Here is a 27,828-nt window from a genome sequence, read left to right as displayed (position 1 = left end):
GTTTCCACTTTTGACTACCTTGGCGTAACTCTTAACGAAACTATGTCTTGGGGATCACACCAGAGCAGGGCTAATCTAAAATTGACACAGACCACAGGGGGCATTATGCGGATGTTAAATGGTTCCACATACCGACCACTGGGGCCGCTTATCCAGATCTACAAAGCGCAAGCCAGGGGTGCTACTATGTATGGGGCGGAACTGTGGGGACACACATCCTGTCGTAGTCTGTCTCTAACAAAGAACAAATTCATCAGACAGATAGTCGCACTTCCGCCCAGCACCCCGCTACTCCCCCTGAGGCTAGATCTGGGCTTGCGCCCCATAGCTGACGAACTAGGCTTGAGACCCATAGCCTTCTGGCGAAGGCTGTGGAGTAGCAACGAACTTCTCGCCTATAGGGCGGAATTAATGGAGCTATTGACCAACCCGAAAGCACTATTGATCCCCTGGATAAAATACATCCAAAATTCTTGTATGGTACTGGGGCTCCCAGACCTTTGGTCTAACCCTGCTAACGCCTCATTAAATATCTCAAAGAAAGGTTTAGCTAGTGCTTATCATGAATATAAACTAGCCACAGCCTTAGGTAGTCAGTCCGAAGGGTCACTAACTTCTGTCTTTTTGCAGAGCAAGGATTTGTACAGGCACGAGAGAGTTTTAGATGCTATCTCTCCCGTGTTGGCCAGGAAGCTGTTTCTCCAATGGAGATACGGCACACTGCCTTTACGATCCTTTACCAGTTCCTGGTCATCGCCTCCCTCTACCAAGCAGTGCCCGGCTTGCACCGCGGCAGAGGAAAGTGATTTACACGTGGTCCTGTTTTGCCCAGCATATAAGGCAGCGAGGAAATACTGGCTCTTACCATTGATTAGAAATCTGGGTGGCAGGGAGTACCTTCCAATGTATAGAATCCTAAAAACCGATGTCTCCAGTTTAACTGTATTTGTACTAGCAAAGTTCCTCACCAATGTTTGGTACACTCGCACTCGCATTCTGAAGATGCAAGCTCCCTCTTAATTTTAGGTACACATTTTTAACGCAGTTTTATTAGTATGTATTTTAAGGTTTTCATTGTATTGATCATGTATGTGATTTTATAGTGTTTATACATGTTTTATTGTATATCTTTGATGGCCAATGGCCGAAATAAAGATTGAATAATAATAATAATAATAATAATAAAAAAATATTTTATTTTTTAAAAATCACATACCATGCAATGTAGTAATGCTTTGGGATAGTTCGATGATGGGGAACCAAAATTGACCACTGAATGCCAAAAGAAAAAAAAATTGCGTTAGACATAGAGGACTGTTCTAGGAGGATGAACCCCATATACACCCCCTACAAGACAAAAGCATAGGCCCTAGTTACCTGATAAAGCGCTTCAAATGGCATATTCCTGCACTCCGGTCGACCTCACTGAAGCTAGTAATAGAGCCTACTTTCTGTCTTCAGAGTTCAGGGTGGTAAAAGTTTCTTCAGTATTACCACAAGATGGTGGAATAAGCTACCGTTCTATTTAAAGAATGCTTCTGAGCTACTGTCATTTAGGAAGGGACTTAAGACAAGGCTCTTTACTCTGTAACTCTGTGCAAGGCCTGGAAATATAACATCTAGTGTATTTTGTGTGCCTATTCTGCAAGCGCCTAGATGCCCTTGGGTAAAGAAAAACCAAAGGTGGTGATGGACGGAGCGTTGACACTACAAACACTCACCCCCAGTCAACTGATCTGAGTTTAATCCATCACCGTTCTTTAGCTCACTCCGCCACCCCAGTTCAGACATAGCCATATGCAAATCAGTCTGACCCTGTGCCTCATGGGAACAGTCCAGCCCGAACTGCCAAGCCATGTCTTCCCTGGACCGGAATCAAGCTTCCCAGGACCGGTTTCTGGCATTACAGCCGTCTTCAGCCGGGCTTGCTTGACTCCAGTGGCAAAGTGAGCAAGGGACTCACGTCTGAGCATACCCTGCCAACTTAGGGCGAACAAAGAAAAACCAAAGGTGGTGATGGACGGAGCGTTGACAATACAAACACTCACCCCCAATCAACTGATCTGGGTTTAATCCATCACCGTTCTTTAGCTCACTCCGCCACCCCAGTTCAGACATAGCCATATGCAAATCAGTCTGACCCTGTGCCTCATGGGAACAGTCCAGCCCGAACTGCCAAGCCATGTCTTCCCTGGACCGGAATCAAGCTTCCCAGGACCGGTTTCTGGCATTACAGCCGTCTTCAGCCGGGCTTACTTGACTCCAGTGGCAAAGTGAGCAAGGGACTCCCGTCTGAGCATACCCTGCCAACTTAGGGCGAACAAAGAAAAACCAAAGGTGGTGATGGACGGAGCGTTGACAATACAAACACTCACCCACAGTCAACTGATCTGGTTTTAATCCATCACCGTTCTTTAGCTCACTCCGCCACCCCAGTTCAGACATAGCCATATGCAAATCAGTCTGACCCTGTGCCTCATGGGAACAGTCCAGCCCGAACTGCCAAGCCATGTCTTCCCTGGACCGGAATCAAGCTTCCCAGGACCGGTTTCTGGCATTACAGCCGTCTTCACCCGGGCTTGCTTGACGCCCTTGGGTAGCAGTGCGCTATATAAATACTTAAATAATAAATAATAATCTAGAATTTGGAATCTTAAGTGCTTGCATTTGAAATTGTGTTCAATTCTGTAAAATATAATATAAATGTAGACAACGGTATGTTTTGCTCTTCTCTGACTCTTAAAATAGCTTTAAGTTTTGCAGAGGTTTTTGCTTTACCCACACTCCTCTCAGAAGCATGTCTATAACATTTGCTGAACTTTGTGTAAACCTGGTTTCTATTCTGAACTATTGGTGTAGAAAGCCAACTTCTGCTTTACAAAGCCTAAACCTTCTGTTCTGTATTTAATCAGAGATCCAAAAGTAAACAGATAGAAGCGAAGGGGCATAATCTATGGCTCTTGGCTGATCGGTAACTGTAGGGAAATGCTTCTTTTTGTATGCCCACCCCCAAAGTTTTGGACTGATGCTACTGTTTTTTTAACTCTGAGAATGCACCAATGCCTGCTAACCAGACCTCAGTCCCAATTCCCTGACCTTAAAATGTGTATATTTGATTGGCTTACACCCTATTGGCATGGGCTAACTTACTTGTAAGGCCTTGGTATTTGGTAACCTTGGTACCGAGGGCTTGGTACCGAGGGCTTGTACGTTAGAGGGTCACTCCTTGGACTGCAGCACTGATTGTGCCACCCTGGGTGTGACAACAGTAAAGCGTGGCTTCCACTCTGCCACTGCAGACTGGAAATGCAGTTTCAAACTGCTAACTCAACTGTATTAATATTTGAAGCAATGACAAAGCCCAATCCTCCCTTTGTAATATATTGAAGTCACCCTTAAGGTAGGCTTAACGAGCCCTAAGGCAAGGTGCTGCATATTACAAAGCGGAGCATGTACTTTTACATGATCCAACAGTAAAACAGCAGTTGTCGTTTTTACTGTGAAAAAGGCTATTAGCCCCAATGGCAAGTGCAGAGTTACAAACTGACACCTCAGTCTTGCTAACGTCTGCCACGGACTACTAAAGTTGATACTGTAAGGTATCATCTAACTTTTTGCAGTAAACCCACGTTGATGCCCTAGTTGAAATAATGTACCTTGTTGCAGTGTGCAACTTTAGCAAATTTGCCACTTTGTTGCTTAAAGTCTCTTGTACCGATTTACTGTTGCACACCGTGCCTAATGTCTCCTATACCCGTTTAATGTTGCACATGGGTCTATTTCCGAGTTGCCTCTGCCCTCCTAGGGAGATGTGCAAACGACTCCCTGGAAAGGATACAAAAGAAGCCTGCATGGGTAAGATGTGTTACCTCTCCCTTGCAGGAAGCCACATGGGTGTTGGTCCAAAATGCGAGCTTCAAAGATGAAGCTGCGTTTGAAGGGCAAATCACAAACAGTTTGGATAGGTGCTGCTTTATTGTTTAGCAATAGACAGGCTGGCACTAGGGACAGAGAAGGGTAACAAGTTGTCAAAGCCATTTTTCAGGGGTGTGTCCCCACAGGCCTCCAGAACTGTAGAGAGGTTGCCCCGCACACGCCACCTCCCATAGGCTTAGTAATAATTCTGAAACCCTTGCGCCAACCACCCCTTGTGCCCTAGCCCACCTTGGTGGGTGAGGGTCCCAAGGCTGTGCAGAAAAGCTCCACGCGCCCTTCTTCTCCGCTGCAGGGTCAACAGTCAAATCCTTTGTCAGTGCATAGCTCTTGCCTCACTGCTTTGCACGACAGAGGGTTCATTTTGCTCCTGGTGGCAAGCCCTAGCTACCTGGTGCCTTTTCCTTAGGCATATTGACCTCTTAGGCAGTACACTTTGTAGAGAGCTGGTTTCACTGCCTCCACATGCCAGCCTTTCTCTTTTACCTCCTCTGAGGCTTCTATCCTCCTTGGCACAGAAGTCCAGTTCTTTCTTCAACTGGTCCTTACGGAACGTAAGGGGACCAGCTTCCATGGTCCTACATAGAGACTCACTGGTCCTGGGGTCAAGTGTAGGCAGAGTCCTTAGTCCAGGTGAGCCTCAGGGGATTCCTCCTTCCAGTTGTCCATAGATTGCTGCCTCTAGTTGCAATGCCCAGTTCCAATAAAAGCTCCCTCTCTCTCTTGTGCAAGAGCTTTTAAGTGGGGGTGGAACGTTCAGCAATTCAGCCACCCCTTGAAAGTCCTAGGGTTCCACATCACCTCACCATCTCTGTCCCAATCCTCCTATACAACATGCTGGGACAATTCAAGATGGCGTCATCCAGGAGACACTGATCACATCTCATCTGGTAGCCTCAGCTCCACCCTTCGCTGACATCACTGCCAGTGTGTTTCTCTTCAAAACATCAAAGATGAGCCCCCTCCTGTGTTGGCTTCAAAGGTCTGAGCTGTCCCATTCCTGGTATAGTGTGACAGCTAATTAATGGATACAGATTTTTCTTCCCCCACCTCTTTATTCTCAGGAGATGAATATAGCACTGTTAATTGCTCCCTTTGTGTAGGGAGGCCTTTGTTCCTGCTTCTGGAGAGCAGTGTAATTGACTTGGCCCAGCAGAGTGACAAAAGCTCTGATACCGACCTGAGCCAGAGAAATATGACGATTCTGGTTGACTCGTAAGATGTACAGATACCTTCTTAGAGCTAGCAGATTTTATTTTTGCCGCACATTTCACCCCATTTTGATAAGTCATTAGACTGTATTCCAAAGGGAAATGAAACTGCACTCGAAGGCAGATTTTCCCCTATGTGTGTAATGAAGTACCACTGCAGACAAGACCGTAAACCATTCTCACTTTACCTCTAAGTTTCCACTATCATTATAAGGTCTACCCCTTGTTAACATATAACCCTCTGCGCCAGGCTACCAGTGCACAGTTACAGAGATGCGTGCAACAGTAGTCTCACACATGTAGCCCTCACATGTGTGCACACATTGTTATGTGTAAATAGCCCACTGCGTTACAGTGGGCTTCTCTTAAAAGGCGGACACTGGGGGTAAACACTTGCCGTCTGTTTCCTGTGGTTGAGTCATCAGTAAAAAGGTAAGAAACCAGGTGATCAAAAAGCAAAACATGCTGGCCGATTACATGGGCAGAACCCATTTTGTTACAGTAGTGTATTACACTTTGAGGTCACACAACCACACTATATAATACACCCCATTTCCTCACAGTGACATACCTTGCTTGTTTCATGCCTTGGTAAATCAGTGACGCTCCACATCAGCTCTTGCAGCTTTGTATTTGTAGTTGTAGTGAGAGGCGTATTGGGATACACTGCCACAAGTGTAACCATAGCTGGAGTTGTTGTGCAATTCCCTTGGCTTCAACAGAGGCCCTAACCTTGACAAAACTTACCAGACGTTTACTCTACAAACAGTTTATTGCACACTGCCTCAGTTGGACATGTTCTAAATAAGGGCCGCACTGTTTTGTATACTTTAGAGAAAGTTTGGGGAAAAAACAAAGTTTTTAAATGTAATATTGCACAAACATAATGATGCACTTTAAGTGACTGAAAGGTAAAATAATGTTTCTTGTTCTTTTAAGTTAAAACTTGTAATACTTGATTAAATATGAACATTTTAAAATTTTGTTTACGTTTATAGAACCTGGCAATGTCGTCTCAATCCTCATATCTTCAGAGTTCTTAAAGATGGATTCATTAGTAAGTATTTGTTGTTTTCATGGACTTTTCATACGTCTATTTGATCAGGCTGATAAGTTATTCTTCGTTCACTTTGTTACTGTATTGTAAAGAACAAAAGGGTACTGTGTCTTTGCACAACAAATAATAATAATAAATCCTTAATACCGAAGTACGTCCCAAATCTGTGGTTCTTTTACTCCTGTCTTGCTCATGAGTTGGTGATACAACACAAATTGGCAGATCTAATGTTTTTAAGTGGAACTTGATTTTATAACCACATTTCGATTGTCTGATCTCTGAGCACTTTTTTAAACAATATGGTCCAAATGTCACCTTCCAAGGGTTGTGGTTTCTTTCTACCTTGTATATCTTGCCCTGTAGACAATAAACTGCAGCTACTCCCTGTAGGAGGCTGGCTCAGTATATAGTGTCCACCTATGGTTGAGGCACTGTGTCCAGGCAATGCTCAGTGATGGTGTTTAGGCCCCTGAAAACAAGAGCTCTCAAGGGGCAGCTGTGGAGAGCAGCTAAGGCTTATTCAGGAGGGATGTAAAGCAAGTACATGTACCACTATAGCCAATCAGCAAGCTTTTTGCACAAGAAAGAACCACACTAGGTAGTATAAAAATACTTTGTATTTATTAGTATACACTATTCACTAACTTGATATATATCCTACCCGGATATATCAGCTACACACAAGAAATACTTTAGAAGTAGCATAGAAAAACACATAGGGCCCAACTGGTAGGCTAAACCACAAACTAAAATAGTAGAATGTGAGGTAAGTACCAAAACAGTACTAGTACCGAAGGATGAAGGACCCAAGGGGAAACCCAGAACCACCCAAGGTGAGTAGCCAGGGACCCCAAGGCTCCTGGATGCAGAGTGGTTACACTGGGTCAAATATCCATAGATTAACACAGGGTAAGTTGCGGTTGGAATTTTACAGTTCTGGGACCCTTCCCAAAGAAACCACTTGGATCAAAGAAGGTTGAGAGCTACCTCACACGTAGTTAACCAAGGAACTAGGATACCTACACGAGGGAGCCCAGTGCATAGGGGTGAAGTTGAGTTGGAAATGGCGTAGACGCCAATGGAGGTAGGTGGAAGATCAGCAACTACATCGTCTTCTGGACCAGGACAGTGGAACCAGGACATGGAATCCAGATGAGAAGAACCTGAAAGCAGAGGGGACAGGGTCCAAACCACCGGGAGGTCACTAGGAAGCACAGGAGCACAATACCATCCCTGGTTGGAGGTTCTTGCTGTAGCACAGTGAGGATGAAGCAGCAGCTGTGGAGCCCAGTTGACAATGCAGGAGCACAGGAGCCATCCACGAGCTGTCCCACGCCGGTCGACGAGTGCAGGAAAGTCAGTGGCCGGCAGGGCCACCAACAATCTTTGGCTAATGCAAACAACAGTTTGCAGGAGAAGATGCTGTGTTGCAGACCAGAAAGGTATGTGGGACTAACCTAGCAAGGGTAATTGAGGGCCAGCCCTCAGCACACAACGGAGATACAGCAAAAATCGATAGAGCCCCATCAAGGACCCTCTGGCAGTAATGACAGGGAGTCTCAGGTAACCCTCCACAACACACAGGAGATGAATGCCCACGATGCAGATGATGCAGACAGGACATCGTCATTGGAGCTCCTCCGTGCTAGAGGCTGGGGCTTCTTGGAGCTTGAAGATCTTTAGTGAGGAGAGCCAACATGCCTTGGTATTGACAAAACTACGCGGTGCACAAGAAGGCGGTTCACATAAGCTGAATAGGGATTACACTCGCCCAAGTTACAGGTAAGACTGGTCAGGCCTCTGGAGAACGAACAAACAACCACCTTTGTTGCAGAGCCAGGCAATGTCTGCACAGGATCAGCAACCTTGGCGTTGTCGTAGAGGTGCGTGCGGATACAGCGAAGTGACTCCTTCACTCTAAAGGAGATTCCTTCTGGCTAGGATGCAGGCGGATTACTTGGTGACTCTGAGGATGCAGGGCTACAGAGTTGAAGAACTTGGAAAAGCACAGGGATGAAGATGCAGCAGGAATATTCCCACTGGAACAGTCTTGTTGTATGTCCTGGCTTGAAGAACAACATAGTTCCAGTGTCGACCAGCAGAAGAGTATTGGGACAGTCTTCAGACGACAGGCAGTTGGAACTAGAAGTTGTTAGAAGGAATCTCAGGACTCCCTCTCAGGGGACCCTAAGTAACCTTAAAAAGGGGGAAGGACTGCTTCTCTGGTGACCCACCTATCGGAGGGGGGTCACGGACGCTACTCAGTTGTCCTAACCAGTCAGATGCTCCCAGGGGCCAAGATTCAACAAAACAGATTCAAGCAGCCACCTGAAGGAGCTCTGTGCACCTCCCTAGGGACGAGCTGGACAGGGGGGAGGAAACTCCCCTGTCCTTTGTGCAGTTTCACACCAGAGTGGGAGCTTCTGAACTTGGCAAAACTTAGAGACACCCAAATGTGCCCTTCAATGCAGTCTGGTGGTGCTCGGAACCTCCCCCACCCTACGTAATTCTTAAGGAGAGGTGGTCACACCTCTCCTTCCCAGGAAATCCTTTGTTCAGTTTCTCCTGCCAGAGTGAAGTGCCTCATCAGGGGGCAGTACACTTTCTAGGGTCGGCAGCAGTGCGGGCTGGCAGGCAGACCCTGTAAGGCAACACAGGGAGGTATTGCAAGGGTCCTCTTAAGGAGCCCCCCCACTACATGGTATCATGCAACTAGCACTGGAATCGGTGTAGCTGCATGAATTTAACATGTTTGATACCAAACATGACCAGATTCGGGTCAGCCATTGTGTAGTTGAACATCTCGACTTGCTAGTGTCCACCATATACTTTATAATGGCTGCCCTGCACTTACAAGGCCCAGAAAATTGTGTCCAGGTTTGTAGGGGTACCACTGATCTTGCACCCGGTCCTTGGACTGAAGGGCCTACCTGTGGGGTAACTTATAGGTTAAAAGTGCAGAGACCGGGATATAAGGGAAACCTTATATTTAAAGCAATGACAGGTCTCAGACACAGTTTGCTTGGGCTCCTATGGGTGGTATAATCTATGATGCAGCCCATAGTAGACCCCTGGTGTACCAATGCCCTGCGTACCTCAGTACCTTACTAGGACTTGTAATGGTACCCCAGTGTGCCAATGGTGGGGTGTACAACGTACTCACCAGAGAATTTAGAGGGAAGAGCACTTCCACTGGGATCCTGTTTAGCAGGATCCCAGTTAACTACAGTGAAAACACACTGACTCCAGGCAAAAAGTTGGGGTATCTACACCCGCTTTAGTATTGCCTATTTTTTGTTTGTTTACTCCTGTCTATTGAAAGCTTTCAAAGCATTTGCGTAGGGCTAGCCCTTTGTGTGTGTTTATTTTTAAGTTCATGATATATTCTTAAGTTCTGTAGAGAAATTTCTGTTTTAGCATAATATATTATTTCTTTTATTGCTTGGTAGAGATGTGTTTTGTTTTGCTTTGATGATCTGCTGTGTATTATCCCCAGGACCCCACAATGGCATTTTGCTTATGTCTCTGCACCAAATCAGTAAACCTAGTCTAATCACTATTTTTATAACTGAACTTTAGAGTACTACATTTTTCGATGCCACTCCTACTCAAACTATTAAGTATTTCTGTGTTACACCGTTCCTGTACAACGATTATTGCCATACACTGTTTTATTCACCGGTAATGAGTACATTGTATTTAATAGTTATCAAGCCTGTTGAAATATCGTTCCACTTCGTCCTTCAACTTCAATGAAAGAAACCTTGCCAAATTCCTGAAACGCATGAAAAAATCTACACTGCAGGCCCATCAAAAACATCACTGGACTCAACAATCGTCGCTTGGAGAGAGACAAAATTAAAAATGTAATTGATCCTTTGCAAAATGTAATCAAATTGATTTGGGGAATAATGAGCATCCAACCATGCTACGAAATTGTTGCTACTTTGTAGTCTGGAAAACTGTAAGTTATTCTTCAGTTTAGTCTGCTGGTAAAACGCAGATCTCACTTCCAGCTCAAGTGGGTTGTAGAGGGTAAAGGGACAGGTCAGAGAAATTAATTGCTGAAGATGAGCCACTCTCAGGGCAATACAATTCAGCTGCTTGCTGTCCTTTAAAATGCCATAATTAACTGAAATTCCAGTCGCTACCTAGGGACACACAACAGGTCTTAGTCCTAACTGCCCCTGCCCGCTTACCCAACCCCTTACTGGAACTAATAATAATAATCCACATTTGTAAAGCGCACAATCACCCGTAAGGGTCTCTAGGCGCTGGGGGCCGTCGGGAAGATTAAGCAAGCTATTGCCCAGAGTCACATGGTGCTGGGCTAACCTGCCGCCGGAGCCGGGGATCGAACCGTGATCCCCAGATTGCAGCATCAGTCGCCCTGGCCGCGGCGCCACACCTCTCCCCTGGAACTGAGAGAGGGGTGCAGCGTGGCTACCCAGGCCGATGAGAATTTGGTTGACTGAACAAATCGTAGTTGCTGTATACTCCTACCTCTGCAAAAGTATAGACCCATGCTTGTAAAGGCTTCTTCAAATGTATTTTAAGGTGGTTTTATGTAAGTGTTTACTACAACACATCAAGGGCTGTGGTATTGAAAGTTTGCACTGGTGAAAAAATAGGGACATTATTTTGCCCTGATATACTACTTGTGTAATATGGAATGGAGCAAACTCATTTTGTCCCAAGTCCATACCGTAGTTGGAGTTTTGCATCAGAAGATGAACTTATTTGTGGAACCATTGCAAAACTCTTTAAATTGTACTTACTGTCTTTACTTTTAACAGTGTAATCCATTGGCCTTAAGTAACCTTTTTGTAAAATAATAGAACAAAGCATTTACTATGTTTGCTACTTTGTAACTATTTTTGCCTCCACTTTAGTTACATCCTTTATTTTTGTAACATGGTAAGATCTCTTTATCTAAATTTTTTAAATATAGGAACACAGCAAATCTTGTCAGAAAAAGCAAAAATATTGCAAATGGATTGAATTTCTGCAGCAGTGCTAATTTTATGTAATATGGCTCCCAGTGTTTACGCTGGGTCAAAAGGCATTTTACTTTTATATGGCCTGTCTTAGGAATTCATCTGCATTAGAGGCAGTGTCCAAATATAGGGTCTTTTTTTTAGCTTATGTTCTGTTGCTGATTTATTTGAACAACTCTTCTATTTCAGTAGCAGATATGTACAGCTGAAATCAATTCAGTTTGAAATTGAGCTCTGTATATGTCACTAAGTGTCTCTTTCCTTCTAGCCAGCTGTTATTTATTTACTTTTATCACCAATACCCTCCCTATCACGGCCAGTATTGCGCTTCTTAAAATGTATTAATCTGGCTGCCCATGGTCTTCCATGCCAGAAGCCTGTTAAGCAAGCTAGGTAGCATCCCCTTTGAGTATTTATATTTCCTACAGCTGACAGAAATGCATGGCACAATAAGGCATATTTACCCTTTCATTTGGATTCATCATCAACTCCCTTAGTGGAAATTAGAAAATAGCCTGTTTAGTAAATACTTTCTGTAATGGTTAGTGGGATAGGGGACCAATAGACCATGTGGACTCTACAGATTTCATTCCTAATTTTTTGATGCAGAAATTAAACATAATTGCTTTGTGTCTTTCAGTGCAAGAACCCATTTGTTCATGTGCTTTTTGCTTAAGGTTGCACTAACCCTTACGTTCATAGCAGCTAAGTAGTGCACACATGGACTTTTTTGTACTGATTTGAGCAAGTAGAAAAATGCAACCACATTATGACAGCCATTTGGATCTCGAGATTGGTGTAATTTGCAGGACAGGGTCTTGAAACTGAGCAATCATGCTAGGTTACTGCAAGGTTTTGGCTTGGTTTTGTAAACAAGAAAAATCTAAATGCACCATATTATAATGGCAACCCATTGGGGTACTTCCCAGTCCGACAAGGCCATCCCTAAGGCATGCAGAATAACATATAGAAGCAGGGATGAAGACTGGTCCTACCTCCAGCTAATGTAGGCTGCTCTTATGCCAATAGCAAGTGGTAAGCAGATCGATTTACCTTTTTTACTAAGTGGCAGTTGTAGATACACATTCTTGAAACAAACCTCCAAAGTAAATTCTTCAAGAACTTAAGTTAACCTGGTCCTAAATTTGTGTATTTTCTGTATGCAGATTCTGAAGAGATAATCTATTTAGTTTTAAAGCATTTTGGTTTTCTTACCTTAGGTTGAAGAATGTATTCAGTTTTGCCACAAAAACCTAAGTGCTATTGTGGCCACCCCTTGCAACATGAACTGTATCAATGCAAATTTACTTACACGAATAGCTGACCTTTTCACGCACAACGAAGCAGATGAAGTGAAGGACAAGAAAGATAAATTCAAGAGGTAAGAAATTAGGTGCTAAATTATGCCATTCTTGGGAGAATGTTAGTGCACCAGTTACTTTGGGATTTGCTCATTACCTAAATTGCAGCTTCACCTCATAGAGCAGATTTTGTAGATTACAAAACTTTGCTTTAAGAGGGGTGGTATTGTCATTCTTATGAAAGGGCTGTATAGTTTGAACCAAAATGTCAATTAATGATAAATGCAAATAATCATTTTGAGATTCCCAAATAGAGATAGCTTTATTCTGTCTATAAAGGCAGTTGTTCCATTTATAGATTTCGAATAAACTGTAAGTGATTTTACTGCAATAAATGCATTTGACAATAAAACAAAATCAGGATTGCCATTGCCAATAGGTCTGACTTTAATATGTTCACCCTGCACTCGCCTGGGCGCAGAGTCTTTTACCTCTGCTAAACTGGAAAGGAGTGAGTGCGAACTGTGAAAAAGTGTCTGCCTTCTCTGGTGCAGTCACACAGGTTCCATGGTGCAGTAGACCCTGCAAATTTAGGGCGAATAAAGCAAACCCAAGGAGATGATGGATGGAGCGCTGAAACTTTTCAGACACTAACCCCCAGTCACAGATCTGGGTTGAATCCATCATCGTTCTTTAGCTCACTTTGCTACTTCAGTTCAGACCCATCTATATGCAAATCAGTCTTGACCCTGTGCCTTGTGTTTGCTTTGTGGTTAAGGAAGTGACACATGCACTGGTGATGGAACCATCAATTAGGCTAGATATACTGGCAATGAGAGGCAAAATGTACTTGCACTACCTATGTTGAGGAAAGAGAGGAACCCCCCTCCCAGATTTTACGGCAGCTGTGATAAAGTCTGCCATGTCATCAATAAGCTGGGAAGAAAAGCTACCTGAGAGAATCCCGCTATAGGTTGAAAATATGAAGGAAAAAATAGTGCACCTTTTCGGGTTCCGGAGTTGGGATCTCATTGGGACCTCCACACTGGGGAATATTAGTGGGGAGGGGGGCTTGAATCATATGCTCAACTGGAAACTGAATTTAAGTTCTGTCCAAACCAGGCATAAAAATACCCCCCGTTCTGAAGCCTGGCAGTTGCCTAAGACTTAGAAAGGGAAAAATGGCCAAGGGCACCCCCTCAAGTAAAAGGCACTGGTGACAGAATTTGGTACTGGAGCAATTTCATAACTATATAAAATGCTGTTAAGAAACTGTGGATTGGCTGCAAGGGTTTTTAGATAGAAAGGGTGATGACCTAGGTATTATGGAACCAGTAGACTGGGTGGGAGCATTAATACACCATAGACCTATTGTTATATAGGCCGGTTTAGGGCTAATCCAACTAAATATACATTATGGATACAAATGCAGTCAGACCAGACTCAATAAGATTGCATTGGCCAAGAACAATAAAAGCTTAAAATGTGAAGTGTTTTAAAAATTGTTCATTTCACTCTGGATAACGGCTTTATAAATGTTTTGTTGGCAGTCAGAAGGAGGCCTGCATGTTTAAAAATGAAATATTAACTCTGTGTTGCTCCAAACACACTCCTAAAAGTGTTTCTGTATTTTGATTGACAGTAAAATATTTTGCAAGAAGATTGAGCGATTGTTCGATCCTGCGTATAAGAACCCAGACTCTCCAGGAAATGCTGCCACACTGTATAGGTGGGTTGGTCATCAATCTTTCTGTGCCACATATATGCAGGTGAGGCACACTTTAATTTCTTTTTTATTGTCTTGTAGATGCTGTTTGTGCAAGAAGCTTTTGACTAAAGAAAATGAACAAAGGATTCCTTGTCTTCCAGGAAAGATCAACATAAATCAACATGGCAATATTGTTTATCATCATATCAGGTGTGTATTTGTTCTGTGCACTTGGTTGCTTCATCCAAATAGATGTTTTTTAAGGCTAATAACTTTAGTCTACTTTAACGAATTAGCAATAAATGTCCTTTGAATGTGGTCCTGGCAAGTTTTGTTCAAATTAATGAATGTAGTTGGGGCATCTGTGAGGGAGTGGTTGGTTGAGTGGAAGGGATTCAAACCGTTGCAATTAAAATAGCAATGTTTGCCCCTGTACAGAAGGAGACTGCTAAATAAAACTGCACAGTACGTCACCCCTTTTGTTGGTTTGGGAGAAATCTATGCTGCAGGGGAAGGGCCAAAGACTAGCGCTGTGAAGTGAAAGCACATTTTTATTCCAACTTTAAGAAGCTAGCCCTCCAATTCATGAAGTAGACACTGAAATGAATTTTGATGACCCATGTGAGGATAAGATGAACAGTACTAGAAGCAATCAAGGCTCACTTCAGATAGCGTCATGAATCGGTTTGTGACCTGCCTTAGTTAGTTTGTGACCTGATAAGTAAGTTTTTAAAACTGATTTTGTGCATTGCCTGCCAGAAGCACAGTTGCGTACGTCCTGAAGCCCACTTCCTGCCAGCAGGCCATTGTCAGCTGGTGATGCGGGGTAACAAGCAATGTAAAAGAACTTGTAAAAGTATATCCTTTCAGCCTTTCAAATACTCAAAAATTACCTGAAGAATATTTATCATTTAATGTTCTAATTGTCTTCCAATTTCTGCAACTAGTCCCTTTTGCCAAACTTTATTGAAAGCCCTATTGAAAATATTAGTAGGGAGACATTACGGTTATGATCTGAACATTTCATTTTCCGTAAAGTATATAGTGTTTCATTTTTGCTTCAAATATGGGTCTTTCTGTTCATTTTAGCAGAGGGCATTTTATTCCATATAATTTATGGTCACACCATCACCTTTCCCATCAAATGCTTAAATCTTTGGTGTTTTGTTACTTCATGTTCATTGTAGACACAAAGAATAAAAGCAGAATCTGTACCGCAAAACACACCCAAAAGCAGTCAGTCATTTTTGCTTAAAGATATTCGGAGCAGTTTCAGGTCAAATTAAATAAAGGCTGTGTTGAAGCATGCACCATGATCTTCCTTCCACCCTGACTGCAAGCTCTGACAGTAGGCACTGGGGAAATAGAAATCAACTTTAACAAGTTGAGTGGCAACGTAATTTCTTTATTTCAGGAGACTAGATGTGTCACAAGTCACCTGTAGTAAGGAAATTAGAGACTGACTTTTATGCTGGGATTGCAAACCTGTATATTATCTACGTGGAGACGTATAGGGGCTTTCAGGAACTCCACTTCATCCATTTTTAACAGCCTATCAGATATTTTGTTTCCACCATCCACAGCATACAATATGGAAAAGGGTCAAACCACCTGACCCTGGGTCCTTCCTCTGAGTGACGGCATTGCGCCTATCTCAGCAATAAGCAGGCAAAGTATATTTTTTATCTTAAGCCCTTAAGTGCTTAGAGGTTTTCCAGGGGCTTTTCTCTAATGTTTGCATAGCCTTTGTGCAAAGCTGCCTTGTACACTGGCTATGACCTATATGACAATGATGATTATACACATAAGGGCGTATTGTGAATACCCTTTAATGATAAAGAAGTTGTAAGGGTATTGAAAGGTTTAATGTATTGTTGGTTGATGAAATCCAGTACCTCAAACGATGCCTTTACTATGGCCAGAACTTAATGTCAAGGACTTACATTATAAATGATTTCAATAGAAACCAGATTTAGAATTTACACAGACTCAAAAAACACACGTTTGATTATGGGCTTGTTAGACCTGGTACCATTGGTGTGAGGCTCCCTTCCATTTCTCACTGTTGTCTCCTCTGTGTTTGATATTTGTTTGCTGGTTTAGATGCTTTGGGCACTGTGCCACTGCTATTCAGTGCCACAGTACAAGTGCTCCCTATTGTAAATTGATGTAATGGATTAGTGACTCCATAATTGGCTTATTTGATGTACTTGTCAGACCCTAGTACAGTGCACCATGTGTGCCCAGGGCCTGTAGATCAAATGCTGCTAGTGGGCTTGCAGCACTGATTGTGCCACCCACAGAAGCAGCTTGTAAAGTGAGTCTCAGGCCTGCCACTGCAAAGCCTATGTGCAGTCTAGTACTGCCATGTCGACTTGGTAAGTGCACCAACTTACAAGTCCATAAACCTTCCCTTTTCTACATGTTTGCCAACCCTAAGGTAGGCCCAAGGGCAGGGTGCATTGTAAGTAAATGGTTGGACATGCCCTGGTGTGTGTGGCATGTCCTCATGGTGAATTACAGCCAATTTTGTTTTTCACTATTGCAAGGCTACCTGTCCCCTAGGCCAGAATGGGCAGTTTGATTATAACATCTTATACTCCTAACTATCCCAGGGAACATGGTAGAAAAACAAATTTAGTATGCCTGAGCTCATAATGTTAAAATGCATCTTTTAGTGAAGTTGGTTTTTAAATTCTGTGTTTGAAAATACCACTTTTAGAAAGTAGGTATTTTCTTGCCTAACCATCCAGCCTGCCTCTGCTAGGTTGTGTATTGCATGTCTGGGTTGTGAGTGACAGGAGGGCTTGGGCTCCAGCTGCCTGATGAGCCCAGATTTTACTAGTATAAATATTGGGGCCCAGACCCCAAGACTTTAGATCACTTCTGGGACTCAAGACGGAACTTTGCCAAGGAGAAGAAACCAAGTAAGGTGAAGGATTTGACTGCCCCTGTGCCAGTTTGCTATTTTCTGGGGTTGGCCTGCAGTGGTTACTTAATTGCAACGGAAAGAGGAAAGAACTTTTATTGAACCTTCATCATCTTGAAGAAGCATTTCCAAGGACTTGAACTGTGCTTGCCTCCTGCTAAAGTCTCAGGGATAGAAGACTTCACCCCCAGCTCCCCCCTGAATTTCCTTGCTGGGAATTCTGTCTGCAGAAGCCTGCGTATTGTTGGGAGATGGAAACGCGACTCAACGAGAAGAAGCGTGCAGCAGCTGTTGCCATCGCCTCATCAGAGAAGCGTATCGCCACCGCAAAGGTTGCCGCCGCATCACCGGAGATGTGCGTCTCCGTCGCAGCTGTTTGTCGTGTCATCACCGGAGAGGCGTGTCGCCGCTGCAAGGGTTGACGTCGCATCCCTGGAGAAGCTTGTCGCAGGGCCTGTCGCGGCTCAGAAGGTCCAGAGTCGCCACACGGCCGTCGGGTGTGCATTCATTACCTTCACGTCGTCTCATCGCATCAAGGGCGCCATCTTGTCGCATTGCACCGGATTGTCGCATCGCATCAAGGTGCCATCTTGTCGCATCGCAACCAGAACGCAACATCAGATCGCCTCCTCTCCGGTAAGAAACAGACGCATCGCCTACTTTGCGCAAGCACTGAGGAACAGACGCATTGCCTCCCCCGAAGCAAGGAACCGACTCATCGCTCTCCCTGCAAACCTTTTATTTAACTTGCGTGACGCATCCAAAGGAGAAATGTGTCGCATTTACCATAATCTTTGAACTAAGCTATTTCTACCATCTAAAAGTCATTTTTCTTAATACTGTATTGTGGATTTTTGTCATTTTGGGTCTTGTGTTAAGTCTAAATAATGAATACTTATTTTTATAAAACCTGGGTGGTGTCCATCTACAGTGTTTTCACTGTATTACTGTATGTATTCACAAGTGTTTTACACATGCCTCTGAGATAAGCCTTCCTGCTCGTGCCAAGCTTCCACAGGGTTGAGCATAGGTTATTTTAGGAGTGTAGCCCCCTTACCCTGACTAGAAGCAAGGGTACTTATTTGGACAAAGGTGCAAACCATTGCCAACTAGAGACCCCCAGTTCTAACAGGGCTGAGATATGATGTTTGAAGGCTTTTCCCCCCTCGCCTGCCCACATGTGCTGATTCCCTTGTTGCTCACATGTATAGTAGCCAGACTGTCTCTTATCAGCTGCCCTTACTGTGCAAAATATAAGCATACCTCATTGAAAGTTCTTTTTTGGACTGCTGTCCTAGGCCCACCACACAGGAATACCTCTGTCATCTTTCGACCCATGTAAACTTGTAAGTACTGCTGTGTTATCTTGCATAGCAATATTGGTCAATTAAGCACTCCGAGCAACTGAGAATGTAGCAGTCTGTGGACGAAGCACCCATAGTAATGCCAAGCCTTAGCTAAAGTTTGGCTGATTGGATATCCCATCACATTTGTGATGGATATCCTGTCCGTTGTATTACTAGTTCCATAGGCTATAATGCACCTGTAATACGGCAGACGGAACTTGTCACATTTGTGAGGGGGAATCCTGTCTGCCAAACTCTAAATAAGACCTTATGAAATATGAAACAAACATCTCATCTATGCCAGCCTAACCAGAAACAGATTCTTGTTCCAAATAATCCTTGATTCAACCCATCTTCAATTTAGGAAGTAGCTAAAATGTTAACTTATTAAAAACCACCTTCAGAGGCCGTAGTACTCGGGGTGTCTGACCCTTCTGACCTCCACACAAAAGTTTCTAGAACCTAATGCAGATGGATGTAAATGATATTTTGTGCCACTGTCTATTAATATTGTGTTGTTTTATGTTACTCTGTTCTCAATCCATTGCTCCATTCCTGCTAAAATCTAGCTGAGTAGTTTATAAAATGAAATAAAAGGGAAACTTACTCCAGAATCTCTCCATTCCTTTCTAACGTCTTTCGGTCTCGTTTAGCATCTTCTGCTGCATTTAGCACTACAGTTCAGTTAAAAATAGTACAAGGTTGTTTTAGCTAATTACATTTAGGGTGCATTAACATTCACTTTACACAACCTATGTGAATTTACCTTTTCCATAGCTTTAATTGACTTTAAAGGTCTCAGCAACTCTAAGTGAATTCAGATTGTTATTAGTCTCTTCCTACACACAAGTTCAATAGCATCTACCTCAGAGCCTTGTCATTTTTTACAGGGATAAAACATGGGAAGTTCATGAATATTTATCCAGTTTGTACGCAGAACTAAAATCCTGGCGAGATGTCTACTGGCGTTTATGGGGGACTGTCAATTGGTTTACCTGTTCAAGATGTAAACAAGTGAGTGTTTTAAGATACCTCTGCCACGTAAAGCAATTTGTTCATTCTTAGATTATCACTGTTTTTTCAGCAGTGGGCATCCATAGTTCATTTGTATACATTACCTGTTGGGGCCTGCAGTTTTTGCAGCACACGACATTCAAAATATATATATTTTTTTAAACTAACACTACTTAGTCTAAAAAGTAATGCCTTTTGTTTCAAGTCTGTTTTATTTTCCGGTAATAACACATACCACAGGTCCATTTAAACACAGCGTTAAGCCTACAACCCTAAGCAGGGCCAAGTTAGCGTTGGGGCCTTGAGGCCTGCAAAGAAAAGGCAAATTGTTACACAGCGTTTTGCCTACAACCCCACTAGGGCCGGCCGTGTTTCAAGCTGTTAGCTGTACTCTCGTTCGGACATTCAAGAAACCAGGACCCCTAGGATCAATTTCAAGGAACAAGTGGGCGACTAGCCCCGTATCTAAAGCCAGGCCAACCGGGCCCAATAACTATAAGAGTGAGAAAGAGATGAAGAAGAGAAGAGGAAATGGAGAAAAAGGTGGCGGTAGAGGAGAGGAGAGGGCACAGCAAGGGTGAAAGCAGTGTGTACTGGGAGAGGGAGCAACGGAAGAGGGCCTGAGGCAGCCACCACGTACCAGGGAGTCTACAGTAGCAGTCTACCGGGATCAGGAGGAACAATGGCCTCCTCAAAGAGACGTAACGTTCTGAGCCTGGTAGGCATGTGTCGCGCATTGTCTACAACGCAGAGATATTGGACTATGGACTGCCAAACTGCCTTGAAACACGTGGCGCGTGGCTGCAAGCTCGCTGTAAAAAGCTCCATCGTGATGACATGCCAGAGCCGTACAAACCAGGCTGCTATTGGGGGGGGCCTCATTTCTCTTCCAGTATAGGGCTATAAGCTGCTTAGATGCTCCCAGCATCTGGAGCGCTAAAATTCAAACGCTAGTAAGTGCCTTTTAAAGTGTAGGGCTCTTTCTGGAGAAGTATAGGTGTTTCATGTACTGCTCAACATGTTAATGATTACTCGCCCAGCAGTGTCTAAATTGGCCATCTAGGTCTTTAGAATAATATGTTGCCCTCAAATTGCTTCAGTGCAACTCCTCCAATTGGCATGAGTTATGTGAGAATATATTCACTTGCTTTATGCCTGACTGCATCCTTTTCAGCCTTCATTTCAGAGTGTTGGCTTTAGCACCCTCTAAATACATATAGCTCATTATCATATGTTTAAACATTATTCAATATGCCATATTATTTCAGACCCGTCATAAGCATCGACAAGCAATGAAAGAAGGGTAACAAAGTAAAGGATTTATTTCACAAGAATTTATTTGGAAAGTAATCTGTGTCATGACCTGGAGTAACAAGTATTGTTGCTCTGCTGCAGACCTCATGTACCAGTTTTATTCTTGAGTTTTGCTCACAGGCTATTCAGAGTATTTATTTATTGGCTGTCTACCTTGTAATACTAAATGCAGTAAAGTCATCAAATAATAGAGGGAAGTTATTTACCTCTCCAAGGCAAATTATTTCAGAGGAATTGGTTAAGCCGTATTTTGTTGGATACCTTCTTTCCTATGGAGGGATGTTTATTGTAAGATGTAGCTTTCAAGTATATTTAGACCCGTGATTTTGGAACTTACTTTTCCCTACATAGTACCTTTTAACTGTGGGGCTATATGCAAAATGCTTTTTGTCACTCCCTTGAAACCCCAGTGCTGCTCAAATCAAATTCCCTGTACTAATTTTCCTTTTTGGAAATTATTATGTATTCTCTAAAGTACGTCTGATGGAAAGCTCAGCTAATCTTATCTCTCACAGCTTGTTGGGTGATTTTCAGGCTTCTTCCATTCAACGTTGTGATAGCATGAATGACGTTGAGGGTCATTTTATTTAAAACTAGAGAGCTGTTCATTTAAGCACTGGTCTTCTCAACTCTACGTCATGGGTCAGGCACCTGATCCCCCACTGTCTGTGCAATGAGGAAGGCTCAGAGTTTACTCCCTCATCACTCATCTCAGCCACAACGGATCAATCTGTCCAAAGCTCATGTGGGCTCTTGTGTTGCTGCATCCAGTTAGTAGACCTTCAGGGGGTTTCTGTAGTCTGTTAAGTGGGTGTCCATGATTCCTTTGGAAAAAGGTGGTCTTTGGAATATAAAGTGCTCTATTCAGAAGTAAGAACAGTTAAGAAACCTAGTCTCGCAGTCAGATAAGATAGGCTGGATGTCAGATAGGGAAGGCACCACAATGCAATTGCTGAGCTACCAATATTCCTGAACTGGCTGGTTATGCCTATGATGTTGTTGGAGTGTGAACACATGAGCCCTGGGACATCCACAGGATACAAATGCACAATTAATAGGAACTGGGATGAAGGGTCAGATTCTGCCTGCAACTTTATATGTTATTGCCTCTCAGAATGTTCGTATTCAAAAGTACAAGAGTTGAGACTTATGAAAAATCTAGTTGAGACTCCAGACCGTTCCCCAGAAAAGGAAACACATTTTAAAGAAAGCATTGCCAAATTCATTAATTCTGGCACTGGGTAAGTGACTAAGACATGGTTGCCTCCTGTCTCCTTTGGTATTTATTTTCAATAGCTCTCAATGAGCTGGCAGCCCAGATTCATAAGGCCATGCTATTTGAATACCTTCCAATTAGAGGAATGCTAATCACATGCTGGTAAAACTGATAGTAATAGCAGTTCCACCAGCTGAAGGAATCTGGGAGTTTGGCAGACTGCTCATTTAGTTTTCCAAGATGGTGCTGTCATTTATCTGGTCATACAAAATAATACCAAGAAAAGCTGTTTCTTCCTAGGATTAAAAAAGAGTCCATTGTAGAAAGTCTCACAAGACTGGCGTAAACTACATTTATTCTGAGACAACTATACATTGCTGAAAAGGTCTTACTTTCAGAATGTAGTTACAAAACAAGTTTATGAATCTATAACCTGCTCCTGATAACCTGCTCTTGTTTCCAGTATTTCGAGCTTTATTATTTTAGGAAATAGTTAAATTGCTAGCATCTTGTCAGGTCAGCCTTTGATCTTCTTGACAAGGACGGTTTCTCAAGATTACTGCAGTTTACATCTTTTTAACACAAGAGGGTTTAATGATGCACTAATTCAATGCAGAGAAATAATGTATGTTTGATGGTGGAAGTAGCGATTATGAAACATTCTTATATGTCAAGTATCTAGTCTGATACCTCACCTTTGGCATTGAGAATAGAGACTTTATTACAGCTTACAGAACCAACTCAGTCTTAAACACAGAGAATTAATGTATTACATTTACTCTACAGCCAAAGAGTTTTGATGGGAGTCTTTCTCTTTCCCACATATTCTGAGCTTGTTTAGAAACATATTCCAGACCAACATTTCTTCCATTCTGTCTGCTATTTTTATAGGATATTTGCACATGAACCTATAACTTGATATGAAAATTGCTATACCTTTTAGAGGAAAGTTTGGCTCATATAAGTTCTTCGTTTTATGTATTGGAAATAACGAGCCCTCCTTTTTCAGTGTAATGTAACTTCTAATTGTATTTCTGACATTTACTATACATTCAGAGTTGATAACTTGGGTTAGCCTTCTTACATTTCATAAAACCTCACTTTATAATTCCCTCATACATTGCAGCTCTGCTTTCATCAGCATTTCATCTGCCTTAGCACCACTTCAGCATTTCTATTGTTGTTGAAGTTTGAAAAAATGTGCAAACTCGACCTGAATGTATTGAAGCGCTTTACTTGAGCACCAGTTACATTAGAGAAGGTCACATCGTTTTTTTTTAAGGCACGGTGAGATTAAGTGATTTGCCCAGACTCCCAGGATATTTAGTCCACTCAGAGACTCAAACCTGGCTCCCCAATCTAAAGTCAGCAACTCAGGCCATAACGCCACATCCACATTGAGTTAGAAGTATTTGCACATCAAGATAATTCCATTTTACAATGTGGGGGAGTCATAAGTTAATGCTTTTACTGGATTGAGGAAGGGTCGCCAGAGTTTGTAAGGAAGGGGTGGGGGTATTATCACCTTGTAGGATAAGTCTCCATGGTGTTTTGTTATCAGGGGCTACATAGGCAGATGTGCGGAAGGAATTGGCCTGATGGGCTGTGGGCATTGTGAGGATCAGCTTGGAGTGGGTGACACTGGTGAGAAGAGGTGCCCTGGACCCTCCACCGAGGGAAGAGAGGTGGCAGAGAGGAAGAGACAGAACATGAATGCAAACTGAAGCTCCTTCTGTGCTATGATTGGCCTTTAAGCGGTGGTGCAGAAGAGAATTAGAATAGAAAAGTATGCATGGAACAGTGGAAGTCACACTGCATGTGAGCTTCATGGGCAGACCCTGCAGATGAATGTATGCTGGGAGCTCTGTTGAAACTTTACTGCACTACTACTATGCCACTGCATTGATTTTGAAATTGCAGTGATTACATTGTTTAGGAAAAATTACCCTGACACATGCATTCAAAGATTTTGTTTTCACTTTTCTCATGCAATTTGGGAAAACATGAAATAAATATCCTTATCAATGACTACATGTCAGACAGTAAGCGTTTTGTCCTTCAAATACCAATTGTTTGCAGGTAGTCTGCAACCCAAAATCATAAAAAACAAAGGAAATTAATGAATGACACCTTTTAAATGGTTCAACAAGTTGGGTTGTTTGGAGATAAAGACCGGTCAGGAACAGAGCCTGCATACTAGACTATTAACAAACCTAACAACAAGCTATTACAATAATACTAAAAAAGAAATGCTACTTTTGTCTCTTAAATTGAGAATAATTAAAATGTGATACTTTAAAAATATTTACTCCTGTTTTCAAGTAACAGAAGCATTTTAAAATCCTACCACCATTACTCCAAGGTAATCCAAAACAACTATCTATAACAGAAACCATACAACATAAAGTAAAAGGTTTTCAAAATGTACAAAAAAAATGCTTCAAAGCCAAAGGGGTATCTTCAACAACCCAAAGAAGTATAAAATAGAAAACGCCAATCTCAGTAAAATGGGGGAAAGAAAATTAGGAGCAGGCCTCGAAAAAACAGAACATATTTGATCAGACCTACAGGTCTAGTGATTTAAATCTACGCATTCTAACTGTAATGCTCTTGACCCATAAACTGGTTTGAAATGATGTGACCCATGGCAAATATTTTAATTCACTGAGCTGCCATTTTCTACATTATCGCATTTGAGAGCACCTTCATATATGTAAATTCAGCATGTCTACCGTAAAAAACATCTTTTGTTTGATTTAATAGACTAAACATTTTCTCCATATATAATACAAACCTAGCCACATATAAAATACACATGACCCCTGACTTGCCTCTTAGTTTATTAACAGCATTGTCATCTGGGCAGCGGCAGGAATGTTTCTTAAATCATATTTAAAAACTTGTCAGTTTGAATAAATATTTAACTAAAGTATGAAGTGGTAGCACACTTTCACTTGCAAGCAGCACATTTTCCATTGAAATAGCTACAACAATTCCCACTGTACAGTGTACAAACAATAATGTTTGGAAATAGAGTTTCAGCAAATATGTAATTTGCTCATCACCAAGTAAAGTGTTCTGACTTGTTTTGTTCTTTATTTAAGTCTTTGTTTGCATCACACTTCCAAATTAGAAAAAGAAATATGCTTTCGTAATTCCTGATATATTTTGAAAAATGTGTACTATTCATTTACAAGCTAATTAAATTGTGTGTTAGAAAAAACTGACATCCTAGAGCTTTATGTTTCACCATGATTGTCAGACAGCTCACTTGACAAAATCCTCTAACTGTAGTAAGAGAAACAAAACTAAACACAAATTTCCAGGATAAAAGAAGCAGCTATTAGTAAAAAAGACTAACGGTCCTTCAACTGACGGCAATTGTGTCAAATATAAGATTTAAAGGCATCTTTATTGCTTGTTCACCTACTGAATGAAAAGAGCACATGTTCCTACAAAAGCTCAAGTTCACTTCCCAGAACGGATCAGTATATCCTAAAAATAGTTCCACCTGATAAAATCTGCCTCGCCATGGTGAGTGGTTGAGTAGATTGTTTGAGGCCTGGGATGTGTTTTTAAGTTGAATTTGAAACCTGACACCTCCCAACAATCTAAGCCATACAAAAATGAAAAAAACTGTTTATTTAAAATGTGCTTTCAAATAAAGATGAAGTCTAAAAGTTGAAACTTTATTTAATACTTTTGTTTTTAATGGAGTTTTACAAAAAAAGAATAACAGTGGGGGGAGCCAACAAATACTGTCTTCAGCTCCCTGACTAGGAACAAAAGTTTCAAAATACATACAATTCGGTCACAAAATATTGGTTATTTAACCTAACTAACCAGGGGTGGCTCCTCCATTATAACGGAGGAGCATCGCCTCACTGGAATGCCCCTTGTCCGGAACCAAGTACCGGGACTGGGCGGAACCTGCTGAGTGACACCAGGGAGCAGTTTTGGGCTGCCTATGCACTAGTTTAAAAGTGCCCATATCTCTTTGTCCGGCTGTCTTGTGGCTGCCATTCAAACATGCACAGTTTAAACCTCTCTAACCCAGCTGTCTTAGCTAGCTGGGTTAGAGAAAGCAAAGGCCTCCAGTGCTCTTGAGAGCCCTGGAAGAGGCAGCTTCTTCCAATCCTAGCACTTTTCTCATGCTGGAGAGCAGCGCCAGGATTGGTTAGGGGAATTTGCTGGAGCCCTCGGCGCCTGAAGGGGACCGAGCAGAACACAGACAGGCACGAGGACGTCATGCAGCAAGGAAGGTAAGTGACTATTTCTTTTTATTTACAGTGGCCACTCAATTTGCATTGCATGCACCCACCCGCTCCCGTTTGCCTCCCCCCCTCCTTGATGCCAGCCGCTGCAGAGAAACATCAGCGTGGGAGACGCGAGTGCAGCGATGGGGGCTTCTGAAAGTACCAGGCAGACTTGGCGCGCCAGGGGGGAAGAGTGGCAGTTCTGGCTCCAGACCCAGTGACGATGCTGACGAGATTCTAGGAATAAAGGGGGTAAATATTGACTGGGCTCATCAGTGGTAGTTACAATCTCTAAGCAGCAGGCGTAACCACTATAAAAGGGCACATTTGATGCAAGGTGGAACATTACAATGACCTGACTATAGATTAGATACCTGTGATATCTGACAACCACCTGCAGGATCTGTGGTTGGCCTCTTTGCACTAATTATATCCGGCACCTTTAGATATTCTTTCCTCCACCAGCAGTCAGCCAAATCCTAAAGATCTGGCCCTTTATACACCCAGGGCGGGATTGCACAATTGCATTAAGCAAACGGGCCATGGGTGGAGCTGTTCGAGAGGTAGAGTATTAGGGTGGCTGTGGCGTACCTGACCTCTACTCTGCCTGCTTCATGCAACTCAGCAACTGCTGTTGTTACTTGTTGATAGGTGGACTGGAACCTGGGGCAGGAGACCACATTGTTCAGAGAGAAAGTTACAGCATGTTTTTCAGGGCACACAGTTAACACGTTCCAGACCTGACTGGATGGAATACGTGAAAGAAAGGGCCGAGTTGATCCCTCTGAGACTCTGCCCACTCAAGCAGCCTCATTCTGGGCCTGGGTTATGAGGGATAGAAACGGAGTAACTGGTGTCACAAGGACATGAATGTGTAGTTTATTTTACCTGCTGCTTCATTACTGTCTCGTGCAGCACAGAGTCTCCCAAAATTGGCAAGCTTCTACGGTCGATGACACACCTTGGTCAGTGAGACATGCTGAATTAGTGAATGAGCTGCCAAGTGACTGTACGTCCACCCACTTCAGCAAAGTAGATATTGATTGCCAATGCAAGTGTATGCCATTGAAAAACCTTCTTTTTGCCCTCTACCTGCTGTTTCAAAGAGCACTCTGCCAAGGGCTTAGCTTCAGAGGGCTGCACAAGCCAGGCCCCGTCACCAGCATCTTATTCAATTGTAAGGCAGTACTGAAGGGCTTCCCCTCTCTCCAGCATCTGTTTACCTTTGTTCTGGAATGAGAAAGCAATAGTTTTTAAGAGGCGTTAAAGGGTTTATTCAGCTGGTTTCTAAACATTCCAGATCTGCAAGAGATAAAGGGGTCTAACCAAGATTGCACAGTCTGGTCAAACATTGAAGCTGTGATTAGACTTCCTGTATTTGTCCAATTTAATGTCCTGTCCCGTTCATGATCTGCAATGAAACATTTAGTAGATTAATGATTTACATATGTGGTGGATTATCTTGGTCAATTTTAAGTTTGTTAAAATGTACAGCTTTTTAATGGAATATATGGACTGTGGTTTTATACATGATGTGGTTGGAATA

The 27,828-nt window shown here is 42.7% G+C and overlaps 1 protein-coding gene across 3 annotated transcripts in view; it reads left to right on the top strand.

Moving 5' to 3' along the window:
* SANBR (SANT and BTB domain regulator of CSR) overlaps positions 1-27,828 on the top strand; it is a 330,259-nt gene that overhangs the window by 78,978 nt on the left and 223,453 nt on the right. For all 3 annotated transcript variants that reach the window (XM_078649295.1, XM_078649294.1, XM_078649296.1), the window contains exons 6-10: positions 6,143-6,201; positions 12,419-12,579; positions 14,142-14,228; positions 14,307-14,417; positions 19,373-19,496. In XM_078649295.1, coding sequence (XP_078505421.1) covers positions 6,143-6,201; positions 12,419-12,579; positions 14,142-14,228; positions 14,307-14,417; positions 19,373-19,496 — 542 coding nt within the window. The remainder of the gene's footprint in view (positions 1-6,142; positions 6,202-12,418; positions 12,580-14,141; positions 14,229-14,306; positions 14,418-19,372; positions 19,497-27,828) is intronic.

The sequence above is a fragment of the Lissotriton helveticus genome, chromosome 6 (genome assembly GCF_964261635.1).
Source record: "Lissotriton helveticus chromosome 6, aLisHel1.1, whole genome shotgun sequence".
Taxonomy (NCBI): Eukaryota; Metazoa; Chordata; class Amphibia; order Caudata; family Salamandridae; genus Lissotriton; species Lissotriton helveticus.
This window is presented reverse-complemented; position numbering and strand designations above follow the sequence as displayed.